At 52.4% G+C, this 18,490-nt stretch overlaps 6 protein-coding genes across 6 annotated transcripts; 4 read left to right on the top strand and 2 right to left on the bottom strand.

Annotated features, from left to right (window-relative positions):
- Positions 1 to 231: 231 nt before the first annotated feature.
- ATEG_06740 (NuA4 histone acetyltransferase complex catalytic subunit ESA1) lies at positions 232 to 1,903 on the top strand (the record flags this gene model as incomplete). Its single annotated transcript, XM_001215918.1, has 5 exons — positions 232 to 243; positions 330 to 394; positions 451 to 485; positions 550 to 1,688; positions 1,745 to 1,903. The coding sequence occupies 5 exons, from the start codon at positions 232 to 234 to the stop codon at positions 1,901 to 1,903; spliced, it is 1,410 nt and encodes a 469-aa protein (XP_001215918.1).
- A 1,024-nt stretch (positions 1,904 to 2,927) lies between these two features.
- On the bottom strand, positions 2,928 to 7,087 carry ATEG_06739 (uncharacterized protein; the record flags this gene model as incomplete). The annotated part of the gene is made up of 3 exons (XM_001215917.1): positions 2,928 to 6,214; positions 6,268 to 6,372; positions 6,490 to 7,087. 3 exons carry the CDS (start codon positions 7,085 to 7,087, stop codon positions 2,928 to 2,930), a joined length of 3,990 nt encoding a protein of 1,329 aa, XP_001215917.1.
- Positions 7,088 to 7,952: 865 nt separating this feature from the next.
- Positions 7,953 to 8,599, bottom strand: ATEG_06738 (F1F0 ATP synthase subunit f; the record flags this gene model as incomplete). Its single annotated transcript, XM_001215916.1, has 5 exons — positions 7,953 to 7,978; positions 8,032 to 8,097; positions 8,166 to 8,316; positions 8,461 to 8,475; positions 8,552 to 8,599. The coding sequence occupies 5 exons, from the start codon at positions 8,597 to 8,599 to the stop codon at positions 7,953 to 7,955; spliced, it is 306 nt and encodes a 101-aa protein (XP_001215916.1).
- Positions 8,600 to 8,921: 322 nt separating this feature from the next.
- Positions 8,922 to 9,690, top strand: ATEG_06737 (ETC complex I subunit; the record flags this gene model as incomplete). Its single annotated transcript, XM_001215915.1, has 3 exons — positions 8,922 to 9,160; positions 9,214 to 9,324; positions 9,381 to 9,690. 3 exons carry the CDS (start codon positions 8,922 to 8,924, stop codon positions 9,688 to 9,690), a joined length of 660 nt encoding a protein of 219 aa, XP_001215915.1.
- A 1,003-nt stretch (positions 9,691 to 10,693) lies between these two features.
- Positions 10,694 to 11,783, top strand: ATEG_06736 (deoxyhypusine monooxygenase; the record flags this gene model as incomplete). The annotated part of the gene is made up of 2 exons (XM_001215914.1): positions 10,694 to 11,184; positions 11,255 to 11,783. 2 exons carry the CDS (start codon positions 10,694 to 10,696, stop codon positions 11,781 to 11,783), a joined length of 1,020 nt encoding a protein of 339 aa, XP_001215914.1.
- Positions 11,784 to 13,524: 1,741 nt separating this feature from the next.
- ATEG_06735 (putative sister chromatid cohesion protein Mis4) lies at positions 13,525 to 18,316 on the top strand (the record flags this gene model as incomplete). Its single annotated transcript, XM_001215913.1, has 2 exons — positions 13,525 to 15,440; positions 15,499 to 18,316. 2 exons carry the CDS (start codon positions 13,525 to 13,527, stop codon positions 18,314 to 18,316), a joined length of 4,734 nt encoding a protein of 1,577 aa, XP_001215913.1.
- Between the last annotated feature and the right edge of the window lie 174 nt (positions 18,317 to 18,490).

Genomic DNA, 18,490 nt, shown 5'->3' with positions numbered 1-18,490 from the left:
ATCAAAGAAATCTCACTAGAACTGCTGAGAATTATCCAAAAATCGCCATGGGCGTCCGAGATTCTCACGGCGAGGGTACGGGGACGCCCGACCCCGTCGAAAAGGGCTTCGCCACCCTGGCTACCATCCGGTAAGTCGCGAAAATCGTGGATTCATATTTTCTTGGAATATTTCGTATCGATTTTATCGGGCGCGTGTGCTGATTATGGCGATAGAATCGGTGTGAAGGCCATGGTGCAAAAGGTCAGTTCTCGGCCACGCCGCTGCAGCCTCTTTTGATATCGCGTCACGTGATATCAAGGGACACAGATTGCTAACTCGACATGTAGGATGGCGAGTTGAGAAAAGCAGAAATCCTGTCGATTCGGCAACGCAAGGACGGTCCTTCTTTTTAGTAAGCCATCTCGCAATCCTCGGGGATCTACAGGACAGGCGTGCTAACTAGCCTAGTGTTCATTACGTTGATTTCAATAAGCGTCTTGATGGTAAGTTCGTCCTTGGGCTTCGTTCATCTGGGTAAATGGTGATGTCCATGCTTACACTCCCTAGAATGGGTCGATTCCGAGCGACTTGACCTGTCGCAGGAGGTCGAGTGGCCGCAACCCGAGAAACCAGAGAAAAAGAAGACCGGCCCGGGGAACAAGGCGCCGAGTAAGAACAAGCGCGCCAGGGCCGGAAGCCGTGAGGTATCCGGCACGCCTGATCTCCTGACAGGCAAGAATGCCAACGTGGGCAAGGCCCAGCGTCCATCTAAAGCGGGTGGAAAGGAAAACCGCGGCGACGAGACCCCAGTCAACATGTCGATCTTGAGCTCCGAAGCCCTCTCGGCAGACGCAACTCCAAAGCCAGAGTCGGAGGATGTGGACATGCTTGATGTCACCTTCAAGGACGACAATGAGCAGGGCAAAATGACCCGCGAAGAGGAAATCGAAAGGCTGCGGACGAGCGGCAGTATGACCCAGAACCCAACGGAAATTCACCGCGTCCGTAACTTGAACCGCCTGCAGATGGGCAAGTACGATATCGAGCCGTGGTACTTCTCGCCGTATCCGGCGTCGTTCTCCGACGTAGACATGATCTACATTGATGAATTCTGCCTCAGTTATTTCGACGACCAGCGTGCTTTCGAGCGCCATCGCGCGAAATGCACGCTGGTCCATCCACCCGGCAACGAGATCTACCGCGACGATTACATATCCTTCTTCGAAGTGGACGGCCGTCGCCAGCGGACGTGGTGCAGGAACCTATGTCTGCTGAGTAAACTCTTCCTCGATCACAAGACTCTCTACTACGACGTCGACCCGTTCCTCTTCTACTGCATGTGCACCCGGGACGAAACAGGCTGCCATCTCGTCGGCTACTTCTCCAAGGAAAAAGACTCGGCCGAAGGGTACAATCTCGCTTGTATCTTGACCTTACCGCAATACCAACGCCGCGGGTTCGGCCGACTCCTCATCTCCTTCAGTTACGAGCTGAGCAAGCGGGAGGGTAAACTCGGCTCGCCCGAAAAGCCGCTCAGTGATCTCGGCTTGCTTGGTTACCGGCAATACTGGCGCGAGACCCTGGTAGAGCTCCTAGTGGAGCCGGGCCGCGAGTCCATCAGCGAGAACGAGCTAGCTGTCCTAACCTCCATGACGGAGAAGGATGTCCACGAGACATTAGTTGTTTGTAACATGCTCAGATACCACGTACGTTGTACCCAGCGTCCCCCTTCTCCTCTTTCAATAGCTAATATTTTTAATAGAAGGGAAACTGGGTCATTGTGCTCACTGACCAGGCGATTGAGCAACACAAGAAACGCCTGGAAAAGGAGAGAATCAAAGGCTCGCGCAAGATCGACCCGGCTCGACTGCAGTGGAAGCCGCCTGTTTTTACTGCATCCAGCCGTACTTGGAACTGGTAATGAGTACGTGGTTGATCCCACCGGGAGACAAGAAAAGAAAAGTGATGGTTATGGGCGTTTTGATACCCTAGAACGGAGTCTGGTCTTGGTTATACTTTGTACAATAGCACATTTCATATTAACTGGCCCGGGTAGCAAGCTCAGCTAGGGCTCTCGATAACGGCTGCACGTTGACATTTACATCTACATGACAGGATTTTATGTTAAAATAAACAGGTCAAATCACCTTTATAAAGTACAAGGAACTTGCTGGACCTTACAAGATCCGATCCATATTACACCTATTTAGACTCAGTAAGGCTGGGTGACCGCACGTTTCACAGCAGTCAATAGATACAGAACACACAGTTGATCAAGGGTGGTAACAAGACATGTACTTCATTCTTTCCAGGCTTCCGTGCCATGTTGCTCTTGTTTCAAATCCCGAAAGATAGACCATAGTACAAGTAGTAGCCCTCAGCCGAGAGCATCATCCCAATCTGAAGAAAGAGGACAACGACGGAAGCCAAAGCACGATCAAGAGGCCATGCCAAATGAGCGAGAGGGAGCATCAAGAAGCACCGAAGTTGGTACATATCAAACTAACTAGGTTGGTCTGATTGATCTGAAAACACAGTTGGATGAAGCAGAATAGAGAAGATGATCAAGGAAAAGACACAGATGATCTGCACTCAACATTTGTGGCCGTTCCAAAGGGAAAAAGTGTAATGCACAAAGTCCCACAGATGTTTTGCATCCATCTTTATCCCCTGGTGGTACATATGTAATGCTGTCACTCCAGCCTGTGTTGGCCAGGACAGGTAGCAGATAAACAGGAGTAATGTATGCAGGTTGGGGAACGGAAAAGGACATTAATAGGATGATACTAAAAAAAAGCTCGGAAACCAAACCCATTGATCCTTCCCCGCAGGCGTAGCTCATAATACCGAAAGAAGACGCTCAACGAATACCGGATATCCGGCCAAAGTCAACTTGTAGCAGCCAAGTGCAACCCCAGGCATATTGACCCTCTGTGGCCACATGCTTAACGAGATCCACTGAATGTGCGAGAACCCCAGGAGCCGTTTCGTGACTGCTGACGGGGAGAACTGTTGCCATTCACTTGTGGGGAAGAAGCCGGCTTCTTCGAATTCGGACCTCCAGGTCCATCGCGAGACTTAGCGTTCTTCCGAGGCTTGTTGTTGTAGCTAGAAGACCCGCGCTGTCGAGGGTGGCTCCCGGTTTTCTTCGGAAGCATGAGCGTTTTCGCAATGATTGCGCCGGGGAAGCGGACCGATACGCGAAGGTTGCCCGAATTATCCTTATCAGACAATCCTACAGTGTATGGCTCAACACTATGAACCTGCATCGGTTTCAGACTCTTAGCTCGTCGGGCCTGAGAAGGCGGTCGAGCTGCTGTCCAGGCTGCAGGCGGTGCGCTGATAGGCACTTGGACAACGGGAAGAGATCCTGCTTCACGGTCCTCAAAGATTTCTTCGGCATCCTCGACTTGCTTCGCTGACACTTCACCATCTCCAATGGGGAGTTCGTCATATTGTGGAAACGACACGGATACGGCAGCAATGTGCAACTGAACGTCAAGCGGCTCCTTGGACGCTGATAAGACCGCCAAAGCATTCTTTTTCTGTGGTGGCACAGTCTTTTTTCCAAATAGAGTATTGATCTTCTCCTGCCAGGAAGTCGCTGTGGATACCGGTGCAACACGTGGAGGAGCAGCAGCCATGGAAGCAAATGTGGGGGGAGGCTGAGGGGGAGCAATGGTTTTCGGGGGAAGCTTGACAACAGGTTTCGGCGCCGGAAGGTGGACCAGCGGCCGGTTTGAACTGCCAGTATACACTGGATGGCTGGACATTTCTTCGGGTGGAGGCGGGGAAGGGCTGCGTGGAATCTCTCCTTCCTCGACTGCTGGCTTCCTCGGAAGCTCTGTCGCCTGAGGGAAGAATCGCGAGCTGCGAACAGGCACGCTTCCGAGCGGACGTGTAGAGTTCTCAAAAGGAAGGGAACCCACAGGGTGATCAAAGCCAGGGAGGGGGTTTGCCATCGGGCCACTGCTATCCGTAGATCGGGAGGTTCCAACAATTTGCCGTTGGCCAACCTGCTCACCAGTTCGTACCTGTCGCCAAGTTTCGTTGAAGTTGACCTGTAGAGAGGCGGGTCCCTCGCGGAGCGCATTCATATCATTACGAAGCTTCTCATTCTCTTCCGCTTCACGCTTTGCAGCAACAGCGTGGAAATTGTGCCAGGCCGCGGGGCCAGCGACACGGTTGTCATGACGCCAATGAGAAGGCTGAGAACTGGGTGGCCCAATCGGGGCTGGGCGAGAGATAGGATTCAAGGCGTCATAAGCTGCATGCCTGGTCTCAGGGGATGGCAAGGGAGATATCGACGCATTTTCCTGCGGAGATAGTGGGGGCGCCGAAAACGGTTGAGGGCCTGGAGCTACAGACGGTTGATCCAGCCCAAGGTTGCGAAGAGAGATATCCCGAGTCTGAAAGCCACCAAGACCTTGTTCGAAGATACCATTGCCCAAAGCTTTGTCAATATTGAGGGGCTTCCACGGATTCGAGATCGCGGGAGAAGCTCCAAGCTTGGAGTTAGAAGACCAAGTAGGGTAAGGGCCGGAAACGTTGAGGTTAGGTCCTCTCAGCTGAGGGCTCTTCTCACCCATCTTGGGCTCAGTAAGATTTTCAGTGTTGGTTGCTTGGGGTTCACCGTGTTGGGAGAGCCCATTTGCAACGGGGGTAGTGTCAGGCTTGGACTCGCGAACAGGCGAATGACCACGTCGAGGATGACCCATGGACGTGGTAGATCTGTCAGCAGCTCTTTCTCGCTCGACAAGTTTCTTCACAGTGTCTGGATGGTGAACCTTCATCATCCCATACTGCTTTGGCTCTCCACTTGGCTCCGGCACTGGCGGCTTAGGAGGCGACTGGGATGGATGCGCCGTATTTGAGGAAGCGGTGCCTTCATGGGCGCTGGCATCCAAGGGTTCCTTGCGTTTCGGCTTCGCCTTCTCCGGTGGCGGTCCGAGAGCTTCAAGCTTCTGTCGTATCCTTTCACGCTTCGCGGCTTCTTCTCTCTCCTCCTGTTCCAATCTCCGCTGGCGAGCCTCCATCCGTTTCTCTTTCATGATACGTTCCTGCATTGCCACAGGGTCTTCTTGAGGCGCTTGCGCTGTTCCAGGTTGCTCAACAGGAGCAGCGGGGGCTTTCTCAGATACGTTGGCGGCACCACGATGAGACCATGAAGCGCCCGAGCCACGTCGGCCCGGTGAAGGTTCCCGCACTGGAGTATCTTTTGGCTGTCCCTGGTCCCTACCAAGCATTGGTGGCTCTAGCATTCCATTCGCCTGAGAGCCGCGTCTTGTTTCAAATGATCTTTGCGGGATGTCAGCACGGCCAATAGACATTCGACGCCCAAAACTACCGCTTCCTCCACTGACGTTGGACGAAGTTCGGCGACGTGGCCAGTGTCCACCATCATGCCCGCTCGACCGGTGAGTCTGAAATGCCGGGGAAGGCTCTGCAGGGCCCGCTTGTTCGCCATGAGCTGGCCTTTGCAGCAGAGATGGAGCACGGAAGCTCTGCTCTGTGCGCCAGGAGCCTTTCCTTGTCTCTGAAACGGGTTCATAACGGCCGGATCTAGAATTGTAAAGCTCACGTGTTCCAGTCTGCATCTCTCTCCACGACCTGTTGAAATCATCCGCAGCAATCTCTTTTGGGGGCGCAGGCCCTGCATAACCATCATGAGCATGAGGCTGCTCTCTAGGAGTACTCCGCACAGGCTGTTGTTGCAGCTGAACAGGGGGCATTACAGGTGAGATTTTCTCCACAGGCGGTAGAGGAGCCCACGGTGATTTCGCTGGGGCCGGACTTGCGGAAAGCGATGGTGACTGCTCATTTGATCCCTTGGACATCATACTTGCACTTCTCGCTTGTCTTTCTGCGTTTGCGCCGAGGCGGAGAACGGTAGGGTTCGGTCCGATCGATGTTGTGGGCTTTGGAGCAAATGTCGTGGGCTCCTTCGGAGCAGAAGTTGGCTCAACGCGCGGTGGAAGGACGTCATCCTTGGGCTCGGGGGGCTTAACATCTTGGCTCGTTATTGACGGAGGTTCCATCTGAGTAAGATTGGTCTTCGTTCCATCGGTCCATTCGATTGTCTCCGGGGCCCAGTCGTCCTCATCGTCGTCGATATCAGCCCACTTCGCTTCGGTTCCACCGCCATCTTCTTGAATTCGGGATGTCATGTGGATGCCGTATTGTTGCTTCAGTTCTTCGTCGGTCAGGTGTTTTGGGGGCGTTTGTTGGACCGCTTGGAGTATGTCAGTAACGTTTCCTGTGTTTGTCTTGTCCTTGAAAGCTCACGTCGATTCTTATTCCAAACTTGGCTCGGGTCCGGTCCACCTCCCGGCCGAGCACCAGGTCCAGACTTCGACAAAGAGTCGCGCAAGCTGCTCGTTGTCTTGGCGACTAAGCGTGGTCGTGAGCTTTGGACTGGGGTACCCAACGGGGTACCGGAAGATGAAGAAGGGGCTGCGGCGTATTAGACTTGTATCTGATTGATTCGGGTTGTGGAGGAGAGTATACCTTTTTCGGCAGGTTTCATGGTCGGCGATGTGCCGGGCGCCTTGGGAACAGAGAACTTGGCGAAACTGACGGGCTTGAACGACGCGGGCCTCTTTGTCGATGTGGAACGCGAATGCGCTCTACTATCCGTGCGACTGGCATCCGATTCTGAACCACCAAGAGAGGCAGTATCCTCCCCAGCCTCCGAGCCAGACGCTAGCCCGTTCATTTCAAGTGCCCTGGTTTCCACCGGTCCAGGTCCCTGCTTCGAAGTATCCTGTATCCGGTTCAGTAGAGGCCCTATGTTGTGTTCCAATCGTTCAAGACTCACAGTCGACGAATGTGTAGCGTCCTTCCCTGGTTCATTCCTTTGTGATGGCGGCTCGGAAGAATCTATCTTCTGCGGTTCGTTGGGTTTCGGTTCGGATTGTGTTGCGGTAGCGGTAGCGGTATCTTTGATCTCCCCCACGTCCCCTCCAGCAGTAGTCTTGTCGTTGGTGCTCGCAGGAACGTCGGAAGGCGAAGGCTCGCCGCCCGACAGGGTTTGATTTACCACATCGTGGCTGCTCTGCTCTGCCATAACAATTCTCGAGTCTGTAGGGCCAACAGGTTGCGACATCTGTTAGACAAGGGATCTCTTTTGAAAGTGTGATGGAACACGGAAAAGGCAGTGGCGACGGGAATCCGCAGAAGTCTGATAGAGAGAAGCCATGCAGGGACGGTCAGATAAATACCTCTTGTCAGGTATCAAGAATCGCCACGGTGGAACAGCTTGAGCTCAACTGCTGTGAGCTGTAAAAAGCTCCGACTGACCAAGAGTTCGGACGGCGGAGAAGGGCCAACAGCGGGAAGGCAGATAGTCCGGGCTGAGAAACACGGTCGCCGACAAACGCGGGTGTAGACCGAAAGGAACCCGTAGTGGGAAGAAGAGGTATGACAGTCGACGAAGCCCAGGAAGTCCCGAAAGGGAGGTTCGCGATAGAGATGGGTCTTCTTGAGGTTGATGGTTCGGGGGGATCGGGTGATGGGCTGCCTGCAGTCATGGATGGCTGACGGTTCAGGTTGAGACTAAGGTGGCTGTTTTCGGTTAGCGTGGGCGCGACCATTCACGGTCACTATGCTTGTGGCTGGACATCGAAGGATCTACAGTACGACGTCTAGAGATTCTGTTAGTGAATAATCACAGAAATGTTATCTTGTCGATGGACAATAATTTTTTCCTTTTCTTTTGCCTTTTTACCAGGCTGGGCGATCCTTACGTCGCAAATGACCAAGACTCCAACCAGAGTATCATATTTAGGCAGCATAACAACGATAACAACAATATCAATAATGAAAAGATCTCACGGTTACTTTTACATCATCGTAGTTGTCTACGCATCACACGGAGTAACACAGCGAGAAATCAATATTCTTCTACAGGGTCTTCAATCGGGTATGCGGTATATACACATCCTCCACACCCAACAAATCCAGGAGACACTTTAGTGAGGGTGGTTCTTGTGGTGGCCTGTCGTCAAATTAGTACTCAACAATCTCATTTTCCCGGCGAGGGATACATACGGAGATGGAAGTAGTACTCCATGCTGTATCCTAGGAGGAGGATACCGCCGATGGCGTGGGCAAGGGCTGTTGAAAAGAACAATAAATCAGCTTCTCTGATCACACTCACACTGCGTGGGACCGATTGAACTTACGCGCAGCAGAAGGGTTCTTGCCGAAGTAGCGAGCCTGGTAGCGACCAATGAGGCCGGTGGGCTTGACTTCAGGGGCAGCACCGCGGGGAAGACGGGCGTAGAAGTTCACCACGCGGTCCATGCGGGCAGCATCCTTAGCGGCACCAATCGCCTTTTTCGACTGTCAGTGAATGCGGAATCAAATTGAGAGCAGGAAAGTCGCATAAAAGTCGAATTCGCGACGGGAGAAGAGATTGTTCTGAGGACGGGTGGCTTCGAGGTAGGGGCAGGGACCTGCGACTGGGGAGTGACTCACGTTGGGGGAAGCGATCTAAAGACACATTAGTCTCTGAACAACTCGCGGAACGATATTATTCGGGGTGGTTGAGGTTATATTCGGGTCTTACCTTGGGGGGGATCAGGGTCGAGAGACCTCGGCGAGTGATGTAGCTCATCTTGTGCGAACTGCGCCCACGTCAGAAAAACCTGTTGCAATAAATCGCAATCGAAGCAGCCAGTCACTACTTCTCGATCAGCCGACGTACCTTGATACGAGCACGTTGAATCAAGCGGGTGATGGAGAAGAAAGAGGGAGGTTCCGGCGAGAAAGCGGGTTGTCGGAAGAGCGGCGGTTCCTAACGCAGGGAGCCTCATTTCGCGCTAACCGCATTTGGAGTCGTCAGAACGACCGGCACTCGCCGCATACCTCACCTTGGTATCGCACTCCCGCTGCACCTTCGTCCTTCTCGTCCTCCACGCCGACCAACACCCACCAGAATGTCGCTCATGAGAGCAGGAACCTTCGCCTGCCTGCGGGCAGGTCGCTTTACCGCCCCCGTTGGTGCTCGATTCCTCTCCACTGGCATCAGCCAGGGCAACCCTCCCGTCAAAACCAGCCCTTCGGATGCCCCGACCACGCCCTCCCAGGGCAGCTCGTTGATCCGCGAGGAGAGCCCTGCCGAGGCAATGGCTCGTCACCAGCCGGATTACGAAGCCACCATCGATCACGGCACCTCGTATGGCCATTCCGTTCGACGACCATGACCCAACGTGGCTGACAACCCTCCAGGCAATTCTCTCCCGTGCCCAAGCGTGTCATGGATGGCAGCGAGCCCGGCGAGACCGTCCCTGCCGCTGTTCTCTCTGGTGCTCCTACTGACCTTCAGGCTCGCACTGTCCGGTACGTGCCCTCGGTCCCTCCATTTTCTTCCTCGCCAGTCGCTGACCCTCCCCTAGGATCTACCGTCCCACCAAGCCCGCGACGCAGTCTGGTACCTGGCACGGACACCACTGGAGAATGGACTGGGATGTCCTTGGCAGAGGACACCGCTGGGAAAACCCTCTGATGGGCTGGCAATCGTCGGCTGATTGCATGCAGGGTACCCACCTGAACTTCAAGTCGAAGGAGGATGCGATCATGTTTGCGCAGAAGCAGGGATACGAGTATTTCGTTCAGGAGCCGAATGAGCGCCGGTTCGTCCCCAAGGCTTACGCCAACAACTTCGTCCACGAACCCAAGAAGCTCAAGCACATCAAGACCAAATAATCGATTCCGTCAAGTGTATTGTGTATATAACCCAGGCTTTGTTGTCGTTCGGATCATTCTCAAATGTTTTAGGAATTCAATCAGGTGCTCAATTCTACAAGAGGAATGTAGATGCTGTGTCCATGTAACCTGAAGGCACTTGCAGGAGGAAAGTCATTGAGGTGCAAGTGCAATACCGTGGGAGAGTACAATGAATCGCGAATGTAATAGCAAGGACCTATTACTACGACTGGAGGACACGTAACGGAATTCCCACGGGTGTGGTGATTGGTGGTTTCATAAGATGCGGTTCGATGGATAAGTGCTGATATTCAAGACTGTCCGAAGGCCTGTTAGGATCGCTGATGCTTGGCCAGGCGATTAGAGCTGGGAAAGATTCCATTTGGCTCATTCGGGCAGCTATGAGCTGACGCCTAGTGGACATTCGGAGCCTTTTCGGTGCTAATTTAACATGATGGCGAGACATCACGGTAGCAAGAAGCTGTGCCTTACAATAGGAATGGTCTTTCAGACACTTCGGCGAAATCTCTTCCACATGAAAGACATATTTGATATCAGCTGAAAGCCTACAAGCAACTATGCTTCCGTACTACTTGATAGTGCTGTATGGCTAATAGATATCGATTATTATGGAATTCGTTGTATATTTTGACATACAAGGGGAACAAAGACGCCTCAACGATATACCTAGTAGGTACCTGAGAACGGTACCATTGTACTATCCTCGCGAATAATAGGCGATCTTCTGCCTGCGATATATCCTAGGTGAGCGAGGTTAGCTCGAGAAAATTCTTGCCTACTCAGTCCTAGGTAGCAGAGAACTAAGAGGAAATATTTTCAAGCAACGCAGGCCTAGCCGCCGCCGCCTACCCCGCCACCCCACCTAAAATTTATTATCTGGTTATGATAAGATCAAAAATTTCCCTATACTCAGTGACCTTATCCATTTTCACTGGTTGAATTCTTCTTAGTATCTTTTACGTCTTTACGCCTCAAATCAACAATGGCTCCTACCGCAACGGACAACTTGGAGGGTGTGGATGAGACCATCCTCACCCTGCGCAAAGTCCTCACGAATGAAGCGGAACCACTTGCTCGTCGATTCCGCGCCCTCTTCTCTCTGAAGTACCTGGCTTGTCAGCAGCCTCCCACCGACAAAACTCTCCCAGCTATCCAGGCGATCGCTGCAGCGTTCGCTTCACCCTCTGCCCTGTTGAAGCATGAACTCGCATACTGCTTGGGCCAGACGCGCAACCCAGACTCCCTGGCGTTCCTCCACGAGGTCGTGAAGGACACCGAGGAAGATACGATGTGCCGCCATGAAGCTGCGGAAGCTCTGGGAGCTTTGGGCTATGAGAGCAGTCTAGAGATCTTGAAGTCCCTGAGAGACAATGAGAAGGAAAGCGACGTCATTAGAGAAACTTGCGACATCGCGGTCGACAGAATCATATGGGAGAACTCGGAGGAGAGAAAGGCTGAGAAGCTGAAGCCTAGGTAAGCTTACGTCTATTCTTGAGCAAACTACTGGGAATGAAGCTGATTGACTTGCTTCCAATCTATTAAGTGACTTTACCTCCATCGATCCTGCTCCCCCGCTCCCGCTTGAGTCTAGCCAACCCTCGATTCCTGAGATGGAAAAGACGCTGCTCGACACGAAACTTCCCCTTTTCCAAAGATATCGGGCTATGTTTGCCCTGCGCGACCTCGCATCGCCACCGGATCTTCCCACTGCCCAGGCCGCGGTCGAGGCGCTGGCCAAGGGACTTAAGGATCCCTCGGCTCTGTTCCGCCATGAGATTGCTTTTGTCTTCGGCCAACTCTGCCACCCTGCTTCCGTCCCTAGTCTGACGGAAACCCTCAGTAACCAGGAGGAAGTCGGCATGGTGCGGCACGAGGCCGCCGAGGCGCTTGGTAGTCTGGGTGATGTCGATGGCGTGGAGGCGACGCTGAAGAAGTTCCTGAATGATCCGGAGAAGGTGGTGAGAGACAGCATCATCGTCGCACTGGACATGGCCGAATATGAGAAGAATGGGGAGATGGAATATGCGCTGGTGCCGGATTCGGGAGCCCCCGCGGCTGTCTCTGCGGCTTGATTGCTTTCCCAAAGAACGAGGGTTTATGTTTTACAATGTCGTTGCTTTCATTAAAGTTCGTTTCATAGATATACAATGCGAATGCAAAATAGACCAGACTCCTCTCCAGGGGGGTATTAATTGTTGAAAGCTTCCCTGTTGCGAAATGTCCGTTAGCCCTGATCGACAGAGATGAAGAGATCCACCAGGAAGGATGGCATACTTGTAACCACAAACGCAAGTGTAGAAAACCGTGCTTCCCTCATCAGCACTGCGCAACTGCACTGTAGTAAAGTACATTTCCTTCCGTCCACATTTTGCGCAAGTATGTTGCGTTAGGGCCTCTGTCCGTCGGTCTGCCGCAGTCAAGGTCTGGACTGCCGATCGCTTTGCCCTGAGGGCGGAGGGGAAGGAACTGGGCTTCGATTCAGAGACGATAGTCTTAGGGATAGTATCTGAGAACAGTGTCAGTGCCTGTCCGGCTAACATCTCTATGCTTTCGTGTATTACCTTTATTCCGTGCGCCGCAGATGCTGCAGACGATGATTTTCGTCGGGTCGCCAGAGGACTCGTCCAAAAGGTTTCCGCAGTCGTTGCAGAAGATCAGGGAGCCAATGGCCGACATGATGAAATATCGCGCAGGAATTAGAGAATTACCTGACAGACGACAAGATAATCAAAGAATGTGGACGAGAGGGAAGAGGCGTGTGTAGTTCAGTTCTCCATCTAGTAACTTTTTTTTCTTTCCCTTGGATAGGCGCACGGACCACCCGCCGCAGTACATTAGTGCCGGGCGGTCAGAAGCGGCAAGAGACCCGTGCCTGGCAGGCATGAACTAACATTACATCGTTCTGTCTTTGAGGCTGCAGATCTGAGTTGGGAATGGGATTACAGTCTCTCGCGTGATATCACAGCCTAGCCATGTCTCCGAGCGGAGCATGTCTTGTTTTCGATAAGAGATCCTTTTCCGTCACCGCTATTCTTGTCTCCTAGGAGTGGTGAGCAGCCAACAGCATGGACCAGAACTGGGGTCCGGCCGTACAGGTCGTCATCAACAATGGCCACCACTCTCAGGCGCTTGCCCATAGCCAGCATCCGCCTGGGATGTCACAGCGCCGGGAAAGACCGTTGTTTGTGGAGGAAGCGTTGCAGTACTCACCCATGTCCAGTGCACCGGTATTTGGCTTAGGTTAGGAACGGACTCCCCCGAAGTGAGAGATTGGTGAGCCGTTACTGATATCAACATGATGCCTCTTTAGATTGCATCATACGCCCTGATGTCGGCCGTCCTCCGACCACGACCTCTATCAACCATGTCCTTCAGTCTGGCCGCATCACCTTGAACGAGCTTAACGGCGAAATCCAATCCGGCCGCGATGAAAGCAGTCGTTTAGAAACCTCTCGAGAATACCTGCAGCAATTACTGGATGGCGATCAGCTGACGGAATTGTAAGCGAATTTGTGCTTCACAGTTACGGCATGTACTGATCTGTCTATCTAGCAAGTTTAAGCTTCCAGTGGCCACGAGCCATACCTCCCAGTCTCGCCCAACTGCACCGAATAGCCAAGTGTCCAGCCGCAATAGCCTTGGCAGTTTCTCCAGGATGATACTGGATTCAACGGATATAGCATTCCGATGTAGGTTTCAATGGTTATCAATCACACGGAACAAGCTGACAGACATGGTACAGATCCTACGCAACCACACGGAGCCGGTAAACCGTCACCCAAACCCAATGCCTGGAACCAGAAAGCCCACTCCATGAACAAGTCAACTTCCGCCTCCTTCGGTCAACAGATCTCCCCATCAAGTCATCTGTCCGTTGTCATACCCGTGAAACCAATCCAGGGCGATCGTGGTGGAGCGAAACGAAGAAAGTTAAATGCGGACGGGGAAGACAACCTTTCTACAATCCGTATGAAGGACCAAAAGGAGGAGGCGGATGCTGCTTTGGTGAAGCTACAGGATCTGCTCCATGAGGTATTCGAAACCGAGGACCAACTTGAACCAGACATGCCATCCGACGCTGCAGCTGAACGGTCAAACGGAATCTTTTCACTCCCTCGGGGGTTGGAAATTAGCGGGCTTGTTCTGTCTTCTGATGCTCACGGTCGCCTCCAGAAGGCTATAAAGAAGGTGGTGGGGTTCAACCGGCTCCAAGATATCCCTTCGGACTATCTGAACAGGGTTCAAAAGATCTGTGAGAAAGTTATAGTCGCTGCCCAGTCCCCTGATCTGAGGCTGGACGACCCTTCCAACGAAACCGACGCCGTGACTTGGCTAAGAAAATTGGACGATGTGCACAATGCCCTCCTTGCAATCGGGACATTGTTGCAGACAATGTCTGGTTCACAGACAGAGCGGGACCTTTGCCCAGAGGACTTGATTGAGGCTATTCCAACAGTTTTGAATCTGGTTTTTGACAACTGCATCATCCCAGCGGTTGAGGCTCGTCCTGGTGGCAAGGATGGCAAACACTTTGAATTCTTCTCTGCCCAAAGACGCGTTATAAGTGGATTGATACAGCAGAGTAAGAAGGTACTCGCCAGTTTTGCCGCTTTCCTAGCTCGGATTGATGTATCAGAGGGAACGGTGACAGCGACAGAGTTTTTTGCAGCAAAGCTCATATTCGTGGAGAATTCCCACACAGAGAAGGATTCTGCCGTGGGGCCCCAGAAGTATGAGTCTGTCCGACGAGGGGCCATGGATGTCCTTGCAAAAATATTTTCCAAGTATCCTGACCAGCGACCTTTCATACTCGATGAGATTCTGGTCTCACTAGAGAAGCTTCCGTCTACGCGGCAAAGTGCCCGGCAGTTCAAACTTGCCGATGGTAAAAATATCCAGCTTCTAACGGCTTTGGTGATGCAACTTGTGCAAACGACCGCATTGGATGTCCCTACTTCCAGATCATCAAAGACAAAACGCAAGCTGCGCGCAGGCGATGACGATGAGTCCCCTGGTAGTGACAATGGCGGCGACGAAGATGAATATGAGATGTCTCTGGAGCAGCTGGCGACTAAAGTGAATCGGCTATACGACAATGCCGTGCGCAGTGCTCAGTACATCGTTAAATTCATAGTCCAGCGCGCGATGACATCCACAAAGACCGGCGACCAGCCATACCGCAATATTCTTGACCTCTTTACCGAAGATCTAATCAGTGTGCTCGGCTCAACGGACTGGCCAGCGGCAGAATTGCTCCTTCGTATAATGGCATCTCACATGGTCGGTATAGCAGACCTGGACAAGAGCCCTGCCACGGCGAAAAGCATGGCGCTTGAGCTCCTAGGCTGGATGGGCTCTGCTATTTCCGATCTTATTGCGACAGCACAGCATCTACTCCCAGCCATGGAAGAATCCGGTAGCGATCTTACGGATCACCTGAGACAACTGTTTGATGACTATTCGAGCCGTGCTCTGCATCCTCAAGATCTGGTTGTTCCCGAAGGGCCGTACCGCATGACTCTAGAGTACTTCCTCCAGGATCGCAGCATCGATAATTGGCAACTGAGTAGCGCTCGAGGTTATTACCTAGCACAATGGGCGAAAACTTTTTGTTCCGTCTATTATAATCCAGAAGACAGGCAAGAGGCCGCCTACGATGATACGGCGGAAGATTTGGTCGATATTCTTGCAAAGCTCTTCTCTGACCCAACGTGGTTGGAGACTCATAGGTGAGGACACCGTCCCCTTCCTATTCTCCTGTGCATTAATTCTAATCTGTCCTCGTAGGCGTTTTGACAAGATCTCCACCGCACATGGACGATTCGCGTACATCCTGACAGTTCTGAACTCCAGCTTTTGCAAAGCTTTTGACACCATTCTGAAAGTCTTGCTCAACTCGATTGCAAGTGACCAAGCCAAAGTACGCAGTCGCAGTTTGAAGAGTGTCATCTACATGCTTGAGAAGGATCCCAGCCTTCTTGACCGAGATGCATCAGTCATGCGTGTCATTCTACGATGTGCAACAGATGCTTCACCCATGGTGCGAGACTCAGCGCTGTCGCTGATCGCAAAATGTATCGTTTTGAAACCTAAGCTCGAAGAAGAAGGGTGTCGCAGTATCCTTACCTGTGCTGCTGATCCAACAGCCGGTGTACGGAAACGATGCATTGGCTTACTCAAAGATATCTATCTCAAGACTTCGCGAACCGAGTTAAAGCTAGCAATCTTGGATAGCTTCCTCCAGCGGTCTGGGGATCTCGAAGAGAGTGTATCCTCGCTGGCACGCCAGACCATCGAAGAAATCTGGATGGCTCCTTTCTACGAGCTGGTTGATTCCACCCAGGACGTCCCCAAGTTGAAGGTCGGCTTGGGAGAGCAAGTAATTCTGATGGTGAACTTGGTGCAGCGTAGCGAAACGGCGCTTGATACACTCGGCGAAAGTCTGAGGAAACTCCTTGCGGAGAACCTCAAGACATCCGCCTCCAATTATAAGGTGTGCAGAACTATGGTCTCGACAATGTTCGAGAAATTGGTGGAGGACAGCGATTCTTCAGGCAAAGAGTTCCAACAGGCGCTCCTGCAGACAATCACCGTGTTTGCAAAGGCAAATGCTAAGCTTTTTCGCCCTGACCAGTTGGAGACATTACACCCTTACATCGGGCACCTGGCAACTGCAGAAGACCTCTTCTTGTTCCGGTCTGTGGTGGTGATCTACCGATGCGTCTTGCCTTTTCTCTCTTCCGCCCATAACACCTTATTGAAGGAAGTGCAAAACGACCTTTTTAAAAGTGTTGCCAAACTCGCCCGTTCGGAATTGAATGAAGTGATGGCCTGCTTGTGGACAATCAATGGTGTTTTGCATAATACCGACAGACTCGTCAAGCTCACGATCTCGGTGCTGAAGCCAATCCAACACTACAAAAACATCAACTTATCGGACAGCAGCAACGCGGCCGTTTTAGCAAGGGCCAAAAGTTACATTCGCATTGCGGGCTGCGTTGGCCGGCACTGTGACCTTGAGAAATATGAACCGCACTTCAAAAATGCTTTTTCGTCCTGGAACGGCGGGTCGGTTGCTGGTCTGATGGTTGATTCTATCATACCCTTCACACTCGCAAAACAGCCCCTCGAGCTAAGGGTCATGGCTTTGGAAAGCTTAGGTTCTATCTGTCAGTCCTGGCCCGCCCAGTTTTGTCGCGAGGCACCGAGGCAAGTTTTGTCCATGGTTTTCAAGGAGGACAATCCTAGCCTCCAGAATATCGTCCTCAAAGCGTTTGCGGATTTCTTTGCCATGCACGAAGGCAGAGCCGAAAAGTCAGTTCTACCTTCCGCTGAGATCAAGGAACAGGAAAACACAACAAGATTAGGAGGATCGTTGAAAGCCAGTGACAACGATGGCGCTGCAGCATTAATTGCCCAACATTTCCTGAAGAATATGCTCCGTGTTGCACAGTCACGGCAGGACTCGTATGCTCTTACAGCCATTGAGCTGATTGCAAGCATCAACCGTCAGGGTCTCGTCCACCCGAAGGAATGTGCTGGGGTTCTAGTTTCTTTGGAGACGTCGACAGTCCCTGCGATTGCCAAGGTTGCATTTGACACGCACAAGATGCTTCACCAGCAGTACGAATCGATGTTTGAGAGAGAGTACATGCGCGCCGTTCAGGAAGCGTTCTATTATCAACGCGACGTGGTTGGCGATTCCACTGGTGCTCAGAGTCGGCCTTACGTTGCCAAATTAGCACCGCTATTCGAGATCATCAAAATCAGCAACAGCCGCTACCAGAAGAAGTTCCTCGCAAATCTGTGTGGAAAAGTCAATTTTGAACTCAAGGACCTCGATACTACTGGCAGCCCCCCGGAGCACCTTCTGCTTGCGCGTTTCGTGTCGCAAAACCTGGCCTTTTTCGATTATGCGCAGTTTGCGGAACTCGTACCGACTATCGGGTGTATGGAACGGATTGTTTCATCTACCGGCACCATCGTTGCCCATTCCATTGAGACAGAAATTTTCCCTCCCCGGGCAACACCGCCCCCACCGCCTCCTCAGGTAGAAGGGATGCCCATGGCCCCGGTTGGAGCACCAGAAGTGGCGCCTCCCCCACACCCAGTCAGTCCTGGAACACTGCGACATCTGGCAACGGCGGCGGCCGCACTCTCGATGCTTTGGGAGGCGCGGACACACCTCCGCCGACAGTACGGAGTTGCCTCGCATGCTCGAAAGGAGGGCAAGGTCTCGGCCAAAGAACTCAACAAGTCTGCGACGAAGGTCCATGGGATAACTGGAGATAGATTCTGGGACGCTGTATCTCGCAACATGGCGTCGTTGGACAGCGAAGAGAACATGCTGGCCAAGTGTCGGGAATTTGCCACCTTACTTGCTATTGATGATGAATTCAAAGTTGGTGAGGATGAGGATGTCGACGGAGACAGCTTTGATGCAGTGACCGACATGGATGATTCCGGTCTTGTCGGCGGACCGCCACGACCGGCGAAGCGAAAGAACTCTCTGTCCGGGCAGAATCCTCCCAAGAAGCGAGGCAGAAAGCCTGGGCCTGGCAAGAAGAGAGCTAGCACGGAACCCGACGATGAGTCCGACTTCTAGGGTGACGAACAACAACTTCGACCATCATATCGTCCCCGTCTCCCATATATGGTCAGCCCCTTGTATTTTAACTGCTTTCTATTTTCCCTTTCTCCTCATACATAGACGATGTCGCATATGGAACATAGGTTTGGCGTTCGGGGTAAGACATGCTCAATTTTTTGTTCTCTTCTA

The sequence above is a fragment of the Aspergillus terreus genome, genomic scaffold, assembly GCF_000149615.1.
Source record: "Aspergillus terreus NIH2624 scaffold_9 genomic scaffold, whole genome shotgun sequence".
Lineage (NCBI taxonomy): Eukaryota > Fungi > Ascomycota > Eurotiomycetes > Eurotiales > Aspergillaceae > Aspergillus > Aspergillus terreus.
This window is presented reverse-complemented; position numbering and strand designations above follow the sequence as displayed.